The 15,752-nt window shown below is 39.4% G+C and overlaps 2 protein-coding genes across 8 annotated transcripts in view; one reads left to right on the top strand and one right to left on the bottom strand.

Annotated features, from left to right (window-relative positions):
- fto (FTO alpha-ketoglutarate dependent dioxygenase) overlaps positions 1-8,341 on the bottom strand; it is a 326,740-nt gene extending 318,399 nt beyond the window's left edge. For both annotated transcript variants that reach the window (XM_062961914.1, XM_062961915.1), the window contains exon 1: positions 8,030-8,341. In XM_062961914.1, coding sequence (XP_062817984.1) covers positions 8,030-8,341 — 312 coding nt within the window. The remainder of the gene's footprint in view (positions 1-8,029) is intronic.
- The window catches only part of rpgrip1l (RPGRIP1 like), a 69,085-nt gene continuing 61,590 nt past the window's right edge, over positions 8,258-15,752 (top strand). Inside the window, exons 1-3 of one of the 6 annotated variants that reach the window (XM_008113889.3) lie at positions 8,258-8,395; positions 11,796-11,916; positions 14,185-14,323. In XM_008113889.3, the coding sequence (XP_008112096.1) occupies positions 11,826-11,916; positions 14,185-14,323 (230 nt within the window). In that variant the 5' untranslated portion in view covers positions 8,258-8,395; positions 11,796-11,825. The other 5 variants (XM_008113888.3, XM_062961913.1, XM_008113886.3 and 2 more) reach the window with 5 other exon arrangements.

The following is a 15,752-nucleotide window of genomic DNA, read 5'->3' as shown; positions in this document are numbered from 1 at the left end:
GTAGGAGATAAATGCTTCCCTCTAGCGAAAGTATTTGATTAGCTGAGGGCAGAGGTGATGATAGCGGTTGCACGGAGGTAACTTCATCACCTTAAATAAAAAGGGTGGGATGAGCCCCGGATAAAAGGGAAAATGAAGCTGAGCAAAATTCAGAGAGAACAAAACACAGAATATTTTAAGGAAAGATTGTAGGGTCACAGATTCATGAAAGAAAACCTGTTAGAGCTAACAAAATGGATAAACCCAATGTTTAGTTTCTACTAGGGCAGACACAATGAAACAATGGATGCTTGGAAGCCAACTCTCATGTAATTCCCATAATTCAATGGGTCTATTGAAAACCAGTATGGTAAAGTGTCTTGAGCATTGGATTATGGCCCCATTTACACTGCCATATAATGATCAATGTAAAACCACATAATGCAGTTGAACTGCATTGAACTCCATTACACACTTACCATATAATGCAGTTTCAAACTGCATTTATATGGCAGTGTAAATGGGGCCTATGACTCTGCAGACCAGGATTTGATTCTCTACTCAACCATGTAAACACCTTTGAGTCACCTTGGGTGAGTCACACACTCTCAGCCTCAGAAAACCCTATGATAGAGTGACCATATGTCAGAATTGACTTAAAGGCTCACATTAACCATTCTAAAAGAAACCAACATTAGACTATTAGATAATCAGTTATTCCTTTTGCTTCACCACTTTTACATTTCTTCAACAACTCACCACTATTCAAGTTTTTTTGTGTGTGTATGTGTGTCAGGAGCAACTTGAGTCGCTTCTGGAGTGAGAGAATTGGCCATCTGCAAGGACATTGCCCAGGGGAAGCCCAGATGTTTTAATGTTTTTACCATCCTTGTGGGAGGCTTCTCTCATGTCCCCGCATGGAGCTGGAGCTGATAGAGGGAGCTCATCCGCACTCTCCCCGGGTGGGATTCGAACCTGGCAACTTTCAGGTCAGCAACCCAACCTTCAAGTCACTTTGTCCACTACGCCATCTGAGGGCTCCATTCAAGTTATTAAAACATTCCAATTTGTTGCAGTTGCTCTAAGACAAAGTCTTCTCCTAATGGCTCAATGCACACAAGCTGTGTTCCATGCACAACATTACTTAACATACTGCATAAAATTATCTTCAGGTTAGATAGTCAGCCCTATATATTCACTGGCATTTGGGGTTCTGGACCCCTGAGAAAGTGAAAACCCATGGATAAAGCTATTGTTATTTTTGAACCTGAAAGAACACTTCTCTGAGAATTTCTAGGTATTTTGGCATGGCTCTATGGTTAGAAGCTGAATGCAGAATCACATTGGAAGATCTAGAGATTCCTAGAGGTGTTCTCTCTAGAAATCTCTAGGTTCTCTAGATGGATGACTCTATGTATGAAACACAAATGCATTTCTGATAAAGGCTTGAGCCTCATCTTCAAGATATCTCTTTATGTATGCATATGTAAATATGAGTATTCTAGAATCCCACAAAATCCAATATTCCAAATATTTCTGGTCATGGATAAGTCATGTTCTACCTCTATCATGGGAGACACGTTAGCAAGAGATGAGAGAAGCCTGCAATAAACAAAAGATAGAAGCAAGCACCTTACATAGTCTGAACTTGCTGATAAGCCTTGTACCTGCCGACACTTAAATATATACGTAGGTACCATCCTGGCTTCATTACAGCACACCAAGCCATAAACACAAACACGTACACACAGACAGTTTTACGTCCAGCTTTACACCATAAGCCTCTTAATAAATCTGAGCAACCTAACGCGCCGACATAATTCAAGGCAGGAGGAGACAGCCATTGCTCCTTAATTAAGTGGCTGATGTTCGGTTTAAAACCAGAAGACATCCTTGGGCTATAAGAGAAGATTAAGCGCCTGTTCGCGCTAAAGAAGATCCAACTGTTATCAATGGTTAAAGGCTTTAAATCATGAAAAATAAACCATCTAATGGCCGGGTATTCAATAGCCAGCAGAAAGTCAGGACGCAGGCTGATTTGGATTAACACATTTTCAGTTATAACAAGTAATTTTACAGAGGATTAGTATCTTGATGGGCTGATCAATACGAGGGCTCCGCTGCTATTACAGATGAAGAGAAAATTACCCCTCTGGTAATAAAGTGTGTGTGTGTGTGTGTGTGTGTTAGTTCTCCTTCATTTGCAGAAGGCCATTACTGTAATGGTCCCAGCGTTAACAGCTGGGGCAATTTGAACCAGCATTTGGTGTGATGAATTTTAAAGAAGAGAACATTTGCCACGCTCTCCATCTTGCGTTTCATCCCCCCCAACTACCAAGTGGGTCTGCCGTTTCCAACCCGGAGATGATGCATTGCATCAAACGCACGCTATTTCTCAATAAAGCGTCTCATTAATAGCACTGGGGCCCAATAAAGTGGCATCAGGCCCTTCCCACCGGAGGATTTCCATTGACAAAAGTGTCTCCGCAAATTATTTCCTGGGCGAAAAATGGCAACACAGGAGCTATTTGTGCACAAGACGTTAGAAAGGGATCGCCGTTTTGAAGACGATTAAGTGGATTACACATGGGCACATGGTATCTTATGATGATCATGCCATTGGTCTATCGAAAAGGTGGATTGTCTACTCCAGGGATGGACATCGTGCAGCTTTCCACATGTGGCTGAATTGCAACACCTAGCATTAGTTTCCATTGCCTGTAATAGCTAGGACTGGTGGGAGTTGCAAACTGAGCATCATCTGGAGAGCTCCATAACTTCCATCTATGGCCTGCTTTCAAAGCTCTCCAAAACCTCCTAAATCAGAGGCCCTACAGATGTTCAATCTTCCGTTCCTAGAAACTCCATGCAGCATCACTAAGGAATGGTAGTTAGTTCTTGGTGTCTGTGGAAGTTTGGTATCCCCTTGTATACCAAAATTCATGGATGTCCAAGTCACAGTATATCAATGGTTCTCGACATGTGAGTCCCCAGATCTTTTGGCCTTCAACTCCCAGTAATCCTAGCAGCTGGTAAACTGGCTGGGATATCTGGGAGTTGTAGGCCAAAACACCTGGGGACCCATAGGTTGAGAACCACTGCAGTATATACGACTAGCGTATATACTCGGTGTTGCCCAAGTGTTGTCGGGACTGCTGCGTTCTCTTCCTTTCTTCTTTCTTCCTTTTCCTTCCCTCATACCTTTTCCCCTTTTGTTTCTTATCCTTCCTTTTTCCTTCTATCCTTTTTTCTTCACCCCTCTTATTCTTCCCTCTCTTTTTCTTTCCCACCCTTCCTTCCCTCCTTCCTTCTTCCCTCCTTTCCTTCCATACACATGTCACCATTTTTACTAATGACAACAGTGGGCCACTTCACCTAGCAACAGGCAACCCAGTGACATCGCAGAGGGCCACTTTACCTAGCAACAGTCTTTGTGGTACAAACGTGCATTGATACATATATGCATACATACTTTTATAAAGACAGATGGTGTCCCTTATATAAAATGACAAAATCAAAAAATAATGAAAATAAATAAAAATAATGACCGAAAATCAAGTATTTTAAAAATATCTTTAAAACTGCATTAATTATACACTGTAGATATATCCTTAGATCAGTGGTTCTCAACCTGGGGTCCCCAGATATTTTTGGCCTTCAACTCCCAGAAATCCTAACAGCTGGAAAATTAGCTGGGATTTCTGGTAGTTGTAGGCCAAAAACTTCTGAGAACCACTGCCTTAGATGAAGCTTCAGACTTGGAGCATTGGAAAGCATATGCTTGAACAGGAAAGAAAAGCTCTCCCGTTCAAATAAATAAGAAGAAGGCAGGAACAAAAGCAAGCTCACTTGAATTTTAAGACAGCGATCCCAAAAGTTAACTGTCCCAATTGAAAGTATCCTCTTTACAAAACAAAAACAAACCAAGCATTATTGTTAGTAAACATGCATCAATTCAGGATATAATGCTACAGTGAAACAATTGAATATGGGAAACGGAGCCAAGGGAGGTTCACTCTTATGTAGTCTTCCTTGGAAATGTGTTGAAGGGTGCATCTACACTACAGAATGAATGCAGTATGATGTCACATTAACTGCCATGGGTCAATGATATGGAATCCTGGGAGCAGTAATGCATTTATTCTACCCTGTAAATGGCCCATATGCAATTTGATCCTGAAGACACTTAATAATATAATAACTTTATTCTTGTATCTCGCCCCATCTCCTCGAAGATACTCATGGCGGCTCATATGGGGACCAAGCCCAGCAATACACAAATACAGTAGAGTCTCACTTATCCAAGCCTCACTTATCCAAGCCTCTGGATAATCCAAGCCATTTTTGTAGTGAATGTTTCCAATATATCGTGATATTTTGGTGCTAAATTCGTAAATACAGTAATTACAACATAACATTACTGCGTATTGAACTACTCTTTCTGTCAAATTCGTTGTATAACATGAAGTTTTGGTGCTTAATTTTTAAAATCATAACCTAATTTGATGTTTAATAGGTTTTTCCTTGATCAGTCCTTATAATCCAAGCTATTCGCTTATCCAAGCTTCTGCCGGCCCGTTTAGCTTGGATAAGTGAGACTCTACTGTACATCAACAGTGGTGTCTCTTGCTTCTTATAGTGTACTGAAACATAACTGGATGGTAGCTACAGATTGTTTTATATATATGTGTATATATATATATATATATATATATGTTTTATATATGTGTGTATATATGTATACACACACACACACACATATGTGTGTGTGTGTGTTTATATATATATATACACACAATATAATTTACAATAATATATAACAATAACATATTGTATATACATATAATATTCATAATATTATATGGTAATACGATATAATACTAATAATACAATATAATAATATTAATTATATATTATATTTTACATGTAATATTACTAATAATATTACAATATATTGATACAGTACAATATACCGTGTTTCCCCGAAAATAAGACAGTGTTTTATATTAATTTTTGTTCCCAAAGATGCTCTAGGTCTTATTTTCAGGGGATGTCTTATTTTTCCATGAAGAAAAATTCACATGTATTGTTGGACAAAAAAATGAACATTTATTATATACTGTACAGTTGTTGTCATCAAAAACCAGCATAACCAGACAAACTGTGAATCCTATCAAGAATTTCTTATAACTAGTAATATTTCCATGTACTACAATCTATGGTACATACATTTACTGATCTGGTGTTCTGTTTGGTGGGCATGCTTCCAAACAAAAACTTTGCTAGGTCTTACTTTCAGGGGAGGCCTTATATTTAGCCATTCAGTAAAACCTCTACTAGGTCTTATTTTTGGGGCATGTCTTATTTTAGGGGAAACAGGGTAGTAATTTATTACCAGTATTGTACTACGCTAATATAATATTGTATGTAAATTTAATTTGTAAGCCGCTCTGAGTCCCCTTCGGGGTGAGAAGGGCGGCATATAAATGTAGTAAATAAAATAATAAATACAGATTGTGGGAGTTCAATCTATCAATCAGACTATATTTATATCCCCTTGTTAGAGTTGTAGTCCAACAGCATCTGAAAAGTTGTCTGTCCTTGATCCTTGTGTTATATGTGTACTTGAAAGGAACCCAAACACTTCTGGATCAAGGATTCATGTTGAATGCTTTTTGGACATTTCTAATTTATGGTGAGCCTTCAATTGAAACTATCATGGGGTTTTCTGGGGCTGAGAAGGTCACCAGAATGTGAACCCTGGTCTCCAGAGTTGTAGTTCAACTCAACTTGTAAAATAACTTCAGTGGCTGGAGGTTATGGATATCTGTAAATGGTGCTTGCTGCAAGTTTTTTTAATTGTTTTATTTGATATGTTAATTGGGTTTTTATATTAGGATATGATGTTTTAATCTGATTATGTATTGCCGTAGGATGTATTTGTATGAATTTTATATGTTGCACACCACTTTGAATCCCACCCACGGGAGAAAAGCAGGATATAATTAAATAATAATAATTAATAATAATAATAACTTGTAGCGTTCAAAGATGTAACTGTGTTAATCTGGATCAATATGCAAAGGGATCTAGCAGCGCCATTGAGACATACTGAAATAAGTTGTAGCATAAGCTTTCATAGATGAAGGGTGCATCTGCACTGCAGAACTCATGTAGTTTGACACCACTTTGATGACTTTGATATGCAATAGGGCACATGTGTCAAACTCAAAGTCCACCATGTCATTCTATGTGCCCCTCCAGATGCTGGACTACATTGCACATCATGATGGGAGTTGGGATCCAGTAGTATCTAAAGGCTGCAGTTTGTTCTGTTTAGAGTGGGGTCTGAATTGAGATACGAGGCTTGTGGATATGAGGTCTGACTCTTTGAAATGTTCTTTAAACTTTCCCCAACCTCAGTGTCACAAGGGCTGTTAGGCTGCAGTTCCCATTATCCACAATCCACAGAGTGGATAATCAAAAGTAATATAGATACATTTTTAGGGAATTGTATGTCTCTCTCTCTCTCTCTATACACACACACCCCTATCTAGAATTATAAGCAGTCCCCTCATACATATGAGGGGAATTGTGTGTGTATATAGTACATGTGTGTGTGTGGTACATATGTGTATATAATACATGTGTGTATATGAATAGTACATATGGGTGTAGCACATATGTGTGTAGTACATGTGAGTATAGTGCTTATATGCGTATATATTACATGTGTATAGTAGTATGTGTGTATATAGTAGTATGTGTGTATATGTATTGTACATATGGGGTTAGCACATATGTGTGTAATACATGTGTATATAGTACATATGTGTGCAGTATATATATGTATATAGTATATGTGTCTATAGTACATATGTGTAGTACATGTTTGTCTAAGTACACATGTGCGAAGTACATATGTGTGTCATACATATATGTATATAGTACATATATATGTGTACTATATGTGTGTAGTACATATGTCTGTAGATAGTACATGTGTGGATAGTACATATGTGTGTATATTACATGTGTATATACAGTAGAGTTTCACTTATCCAACGTTCTGGATTATCCAATGCATTTTTGTAGGCAATGATTTCAAAACATCATGATATTTTGGTGCTAAATTCGTAAATACAGTAATTACTACATAGCATTACTGCCTATTGAACTACTTTTTCTGTCAAATTTGTTGTATAACATGATGTTTTGGTGCTTAATTTGTAAAATCATAACCTAATTTGATGTTTAATAGGCTTTTCCTTAATCCCTCCTTATTATCCAAGATATTCGCTTATCCAACGTTCTGCCGGCCCGTTTATGTTGGATAAGTGAGACTCTACTGTATATGTGTATATATAGTACATGTGTAAATATAGTTCATATATGTGTGTACATGTAGTCTATGCAGTCATGCTGGCCACATGACCTTGGAGGTGTCTATGGACAATGCTGGCTCTTTGGCTTAGAAATGGAGATGAGCACCAACCCCCAGAGTCAGACATGACTGGACTTAACGTCATGGGAAACCTTTACCTTTACCTATGTATGTATAAAGTGCATATGTGTGTATATAGTGCATGTGTGTATATTACATATGTGCGCATATACAGTAGAGTCTCACTTATCCAACATAAACGGGCCGGCAGAACGTTAGATAAGTGAAAATGTTGGATAATAAGAAGACATTCAGGAAAAGCCGATTAAACATCAAATTAGGTTATGATTTTACAAATTAAGCACCAAAACATCATGTTATACAACAAATTTGACAGAAAAGTAGTTCAATACGCAGTAATGCTATGTAATAATTACTGTATTTACGAATTTAGCACCAAAATATCACGATGTTTTGAAAACATTGACTAAAAAATGCATTGGATAATCCAGAACGTTGGATAAGTGAGACTCTACTGTACATACATATATGAAGATACACACACCTATATATAGATATATGAAGAATTATAAACTGTTAAGGTGTATACATTTGGGAGAACAGTTGCAAAAATATACTCTGTGTGAATGTGTGTGTGGTGTTTACCTTGGCCTCCTTCTCCCTTTCCCCTCTTCCTTTTCTCTTCATCCTTCCTCCTGCTGCTCCTTGAAAGCAAAAGCCTTGGTCTTTCCTTCCTTCTTTTTTCCTTTCCTCGCCGATCAGCCAATTCAAGAATTCCCGGGAAGCAGGACGCGCCTCAGACAAGTCCGCCTCCTCAGCAGAACTACGGCTCCCGAGGTGCACCGCGGCCGCGCGCATGCGCCCGGGTGACAGGACAGGACTAGGGCTTTGCTCTGAAGGACTACTGCTCCCAGAAGGCATTGCGGGGCAGAGACCAGCGGAAGGCGGCTCTTGCATTGGGTAGCAACGGAAGCGGTTGCTAAGGGAGAATGCGGAGAGGCCTGGGCCCTTGTGAGTGAGTGAGGGAGAAATGGAAGGGAAGGATGGGAATCAATGTGCGGCTTGTTCGATTATGGTGATAAGAATGGGAGTCAATGTGTGGTTTCGTTGAGTGATGAGGGAACCTTATCAATAATGATGGCTGTCTGTGTGGTTTAGTTCAGCCATGATGACGATATTGATAATCATTGTGTGCTCAGTTGTGTGGCTCTGGCTGGCCTCGGCCAACATGGGTCCTCCAGCTGTTTTGGACTTCAGCTCCCACAATTCCTAACAGCCTCAGGCCCATTCTTTTCCCCCACTCAGCTGCTTAAGCTGAGGACTACTCTCCTATTAATAGAATAGGTAAAGGTAAAGGTTTCCCCTGACGTTAAGTCCAGTCGTATCCGACTCTGGGGGTTGGTGCTCATCTCCATTTCTAAGCCAGAGAGCCGGCGTTGTCCATAGACACCTCCAAGGTCATGTGGCCACTGGCATGACTGCATGGAGTGCCGTTACCTTTCTGCTGGAGCGGTACCTATTGATTTACTCACATTTGCATGTTTTTGAATTGCTAGGTTGGCAGAAGCTGGGGCTAACAGCGGGCATTCACTCCGCTCCCCGGATTTGAACCTGCGACCTTTTGGTCCACAAGTTCAGCAGCTCAGTGCTTTAACACACTGTGCCACTGGGGGCCCTATTAATAGGATAACCCTCCTATTAAAGTAGCCCCACTGGTTGCCGATAAGATTCCGGTCTGAATTCAAGGTGCTCATTATTGCCTATAAAGCCCCAAACGGTTCAGGTCCGGCTTATCTTTCTGATTGCATTTCCTACTACGAACCTGCACAATCCTTGAGATCGGCAAAGGATGCCCTCCTCTTGCTCCCACTGCTGTCCCAAACACGGTTGGTGGGGACGAGGGAAAGGACCTTCTCCGTGGTGGCCCCCCAACTCTGGAACTCCCTCCCAAGAGATATAAGACTAGCTCCTACCCTGGCCACATTCTGGAAGAATCTGAAAACCTGGCTATGTTAATGTGCTTTTGACTAATTTGGTATAATCTGACGGTGTCCATGTCTCTACCTATACATAGCTACTGCACTTTACTCTGGTCCATCTCATCAGTGTTCTGTCAGTTATTGCACATATCCTGTTTCCCCGAAAATAAGACATCCCCGGAAAATAAGACCTAGTAGAGATTTTGCTAAATTGCTAAATATAAGACCTCCCCCGAAAGTAAGACCTAGCAAAGTCTTTGTTTGGAAGCATGCCCACCGAACAGAACACCAGAGCATGCGGGATTGGTAAATGTACATATCATAGAGTCTTGTACATGGAAATAATGGTAATAACAAGAAATTCTTGATAGGATTCACAGTTTGGTTATGCTGGTTTGTGATGACAACTACTGTACAATATATAATAAATGTTAATTTTTTTGTTCAACAATAAATGTGAATTCTTCTTCGTGGAAAAATAAGACATCCCCTGAAAATAAGACCTAGCACATCTTTGGGAGCAAAAATTAATATAAGACACTGTCTTATTTTCGGGGAAACACGGTATGTATTTTTAACCGCCTGCCTCCAATTTCTGAATACGCTCACTGAGGCTTGTTGAGTTGCTTTTATTGATTTTGTCAGATGTTTTATGCTTTTAAATGTTATTAGTTAAATGTACCTATGTTGATGTACTCTGTTGTGTATTACTGGACTTAGTCCCCACGTAAGCTTCCCCGAGTCCCCTCAGGGAGATGGGGTGGGATGCAAGAATAAAGTTATTATTATTATTATTATTATTATTATTATTATTATTATTATTATTATTTGGTTCCAACTACATCTTTTAATTGTAATTCCAGCCATATGGAAGAGATCATCCATTGTCATGGGACAGGATGTTATCAGTACACTGCTGACACCTAAATATATGTCTCCTGCCTTCCAAAACAGTCTTAACTAAGGATAGCTTGTCCCCTCTGAATGAATGTCTGGAGGAGGTAATGGGCTGGATGAGGAAAAACACACTGAAACTTAATCCAGACAAAACAGAGGTGTGTTGTCAAAGGCTTGCTGTGAGTTTTCCAGGCTGTTTGGCAATGTTCCAGAAAAATTCTCTCCTGATGTTTCGCCCACATCTGTGGCAGGCATCCTCAGAGGTTGTGAGGTGTTGCAAACTAGGCAAGTGGGGTTTATATATCTGTGGAATGTCCAGGGAGGGAGAAAACTCTTGTCTGCCTGAAGCAAGTGTGAACGTTGCAGTTGTCCAACTTGATTAGCATTGAATAGCCTTTAGAGTGTTTTAATACTGGTAGCCAGATTTTGTTCATTTTCATGGTTTCTTTCTTTCTGTTGAAATTGCCCGCATGCTTGTGGATTTCAATGGCTTCCCTCTGTAGTCTGACATGGTAGTTGTTAGAGTGGTCCAGCATTTCTGTGTTCTTAAATAATATACTGTATCCAGGTTGCTTCATCAAGTGCTCTGCTATGGCTAACTTCTCTGGTTGAGTTCGTCTGCCGTGCCTTTCATGTTCCTTGATTCATGTTTGGGCAATGCTGCATTTGTTGGTCCCTATGTAGACTTGTCCACAGCTGCATAGTATACAGTAGACTCCTGCAGAGGTGAGAGTATCAGAGATGCTTGCCATTGGGTTATCTTTGTACCAAGTTCGGACACTCCAGTTAATTCAAAATACAGCAGCCAGATTGTTTATGGGACCATCTAGTACACCATCCTAAAGTCACTCCCCTGGCTGCCAATTAGTTTCTGGGCAAAGTACAAGGTGATGGTTTTGACCTTTAAAGCCCTACCTGGTTTAGGTCCAGGTTACCTAAAGGATCGCCTTCTTCCGTACAGTCCATCCCGAACACTTAGGTCCTCAAAGGAGCAATTACTCCAACGAGCCAGAATTTGACTGTCCACCGTCACCTAGAGGACCTTTGCATCGGCCGCCCCAAAACTGTGGAACGACCTGCCAGAAGAGCTCTGACAGCTAAATGAGCTGTCAGAATTTAAAAACCATCTTAAGACCTATTTATTCTGGCGGCCTACCTAGCCAGTCTTTAAGCGTGAATTTTAAATGTGTGTTTAATCTTTGTTTTGTGTATTTTAACATGTATTTATAGAAATTCATTTTCATATATATCTTTTATAGAAATACATTTCATTACGTGTATTCATAGTATTTTTACAATGTTTATGTATTTTAATTATTCTGTAACTTAGATCAATCATAGGACAAGATCTTAAGAGAGGCATATCCTGAGATGAAGTCACCTTTTGGACAAACGTCTTCATGGCCTTGATGTAATCTGTGTGTGGTGATGGGAATGGGAGTTCTTCAAGCAGCTATCATTACCTTCCTCTTTCATTTGCTCTCATATAATTTATAATGTACTTTAACTTGCTTTTCTCCCCAATTTGCTCATAGACAAAAGAAAAAGATGATCTGTACTTAGGCATGCAGAGCTCAGCTATGTCTGCTGCGGCAGATGAAACATCAGAGGACCTCCCAGTGAGAGATGTAGGTCTAGGGCAAGGAGGGTTTCAAGGTTTGTATTGCTGTTTACAGTTTTTCATCTATCTGCTCTGCAAAACACCCATGTTTATAGACTGCTTCTCTCAGTAAATTCACAGTGAGGGCCAGGTTAATGGGAACTGTGAAACATAGTGTCATGATGTAATGAAAGCACGCTTATTCACCACAGGGTGAAGTATGAGAAGCATTTCTGGTGTGAACGAGAACATACTTCCAGGCAGTTTCTTATTGAGTCATGAAACTTCTATGGATAATAGCAGTATAAACTGAAAATGAGCTTTTAACACCTTTCTAATACTGTACACCCCTTAGGCCGGGATCACACTAAAGCTTTAAAAGTAGGCAAAGAGTATGTATCCCCTCTGAAATCATTTTTTTTTCAGTTTTCCAGCTTTATTTAATGAAAAAAACATGTTTAACAGAAAATATGTTAACATTTGGATTAAGAGACATTTTTATATTCATATTGTCATTCCCTTTATAAAGCAAAACAAAATTACAGTAAGTTATAGTTTCCACTTGGACATATCATGACCAATTAGATATAGCTGTGTAAATTCAGAAGAGACTAATACTATGGTAAAAGATGGAAAATTATTAGAAATGTTGTATTAGTTTCCAGGGTCCAGGACTATGTTCTATTACAATTTGAGCATCTGTATTGGTTAGTACAGATGACTTGCCCAAGACATTTTGTCAAATTATTTTGTCACATGGAGTAAAATATCCAAAAAGTATCCCTCACCCTTTCAGTCAGTATAAATGACATGAAATTAAAGAACTGTCAATAAGATCCCATCTGAAATCTTGTGGCTGCCTTCTGCAGGGACTTGTAGTTTAGGGTGGGGCTTTAAAAATGCACAGCTAGTGAGATCATAGGTTTCACTAAACTAGAATTCTGCAGGAGGCAACCATATGATTTCGGATGGGATTCATACTGTTTGCCTGCTCTTTAAGCTCTAGTGATAAGGCACTATGTAACTGCTCAGATGTCTGGCTGGCCATTGTGTGAAATGCTAGACTAACTGTTCTTTTATGTTTTTAACTGCCCTACGCCACAATATTTTCTCTTCATTCAGCCACCGTAAGAAGAAGCTTCACCCCAAATGACAACACCATTTATGCTTTCTTCAGCACAAGGCTGGGAATTGTGTGGGTTTCCAAACATTGTTGAACTGCAACTCCCACCAGACCAAGCCAGTGTAGCCAATGGTCAGGATGCAAGTCTAACATCTGAAGGACCACATATTTCCCATCACTGCTTTAGATTTATATTCCCCTAGTATCTCACTTGGCTGTTTGCCTACTTTTTTGTGATTCCTTTGGAACCCTTTTTTCATGCCAGATGTGCAGCCTTCGTGTATCTGTTGGATTCCAGAATATGATGGTGTTGTCAGTTTTGGATAATTTCAAACCAACCAACCCAACACTTGAATGATCCAGAAGAGTCAGGACGGACAAAGTTCTCCCAAGCAAATTTCGTAGAGCTTTCCATATTATTTTAACAGCCAACAAAGCCTTCTCTTTCCTTGCAATGGAAGTAAAATATATCAGTTCATTAAATAAATAAATAAAATGAATGAATCGCTACCTTTTCATAACACCCCAGATAGCCAGCCTCAACTTAAAGAAGGTCAAACTTGGAGATAAATGAGAAAGGAACAACTGGATTTTAGATATGGCTCGTAGGGAAAAGTAAATTATATTTATTTGTTTTTGGAAGCTGTATGCACATAGGTTGTAGAACAATTTATGATTGCATGTAAAGCACAAATATTTAAAAACATTAGAATATCAGAATAGTTTTTGTATAACCCATATTTTATCTTGTCCAGATTCCAGGATTTTTACTGCAAAATGCAATCCGCACATTTTGATTCTCACCTTCTAAGTAAGATGCATTATAGTTTAGATGGCCGATATATAAGGCCCCATCTACACTGCCATATAAAACCCAGAGTATCTGTTTTGAACTAGATTATATGGCAGTGTAGACTCATATAATCCAGTTCAAACCAGATGATGTGGATTGTCCGCCTTAATAATCTGGATTTTATGGCAGTGTAGAATGGGCCTAAATTAGACTTTCCCAAGATCACATTTTGAGCTTTTTGGCCCCAGAAGTATGTGAACTTAATTTTCCCCTTCTAGTATTCTTGCCAGATATTTTAGAGCAAATTTGGGATTTCAAAAGCCAGATCTGGAATGAATAACTTTGAGATATAACTCTGAATAACTATATAACCCTCATCCAAATTGTCTCTCTTTCCTTATGTTTTAGAACCAGCGCAGAATGCAAAAGCTCGACAAACAGTTTCACGCATCAGCAGGGAGGACCTGGAAGATCGCTACCTTCGCTTACATGAAGAGAACCTCTTACTTAAACAACATGCTCATAAGCAAGAAGATAAAATTAAAAGGTCTTGTTACATGAAGAGAACCTCTTACTTAAACAACATGCTCATAAGCAAGAAGATAAAATTAAAAGGTCTTGTTTGGGTATTATAATTCCTAGCATTCCTAGCCAGCACAAGGAAGATGGTTTGGACCAATTTTCCATCTACAGAGCTGTTTACAGTCTCTCACTTTTTATAGACTGGAAGCAGTGTGATATCAGAAGCGGTTTGGTTGAGGCTTAACCATCTTTAGCTACTACGGCAGTTGACTTTTAATGAGGACCCCTTTTCTAAACAGAATTTTTTTTGTAATTCAGCAGACTATTAGAGACTGTAGTTTATAGACAAGTAGACTTGTTCTTTGACAGCTCAAAGTTATTAATGTTCCCCCCTCCATGTATACACTTCTATTATTTTCTTTTTTAAAACAAAAAAATATTGTGAGCATGCTTTACCTAAATAAAGGAAGCCATTTTAAACAAATCAAGCAAGTTTCTGTTTCCAGACTCCTGTCTGGACCCCTGCGAGAAATTGATTCCCTAAAAAGTAGATTCGGCGCTTGAAGATGTGCGACCAATTTTGTAAAGTCTTGAACTTCTCTCCTCCATCAAAGCCACCTTTTCTTTCTTTGTATGCCAAGTCCCTCCCTCCTGATTCCCACCCCCCTCAAAAGAAAGAGAAAAAGAAAGAGAATCATTGCTGGAAGTGTTTTTCTGTTCTTGTATATTACATCACCCCCGCCTGCCCCCTCTGCCTTTTGTTCTGGCTTCCCCATGTTTATCAAAACTAAGAGAAATCAAAGGTACAACTCTTGAGATGCCAAAAGCAAAATTTGTATCCTTTTAAAGTTAGATGAAAACCATGCCTTCTGCATCCAATTATGTCCCACGGCTAACTGTTAAACCTCTCTTAAGCATGTTGGTATTATTTGCTAAGCATAAGATGTAGCGAGGCGACGTGATCTATTAAGGGCCTGCCTTTGAGCCTGCCCACCTACTTGTTTTTGGAACGAAGAGGTGACCTCCCCCTCCCTCCCTCCAGACTGGAAGCGCTACATCAAGAGAATGTGCTACATATTGTAAGCATGCGTAGGATAGCTTAATATCGTATGGGGCCACAGCTTTTAATACGTCGCTCCACCACATCCCCAATCTGTAACTATACTTAACAGCGTGCAGGGTTCCTTGGGAAGGTCATGCGTTCCACATTTGAGCAGCATATGGAGTAAATATGCGTCCCTCCCTCTTGACTAAACTTTAAATGATAAGCCTTAGGAAACTGTTATTTGTCAGTGCTATAAAGCAGATTGCTACCCAGTGGTTTCAATTATCTTCAAAGACAACTTCACAGGCCGTAATAGTTATATCAAAACCTGAAATTTATTATTCAGGTTCTGGACTGAAGTCTTCACAGTGATTATGTTCCTTTCAACAGAAATGCTATATATATATAT

The sequence above is a fragment of the Anolis carolinensis genome, unplaced genomic scaffold (assembly GCF_035594765.1).
Source record: "Anolis carolinensis isolate JA03-04 unplaced genomic scaffold, rAnoCar3.1.pri scaffold_9, whole genome shotgun sequence".
NCBI lineage: Eukaryota > Metazoa > Chordata > Lepidosauria > Squamata > Dactyloidae > Anolis > Anolis carolinensis.
Note: the sequence above shows the minus strand (reverse complement) of the source record. Positions and strands in the feature narration are given on the sequence as shown.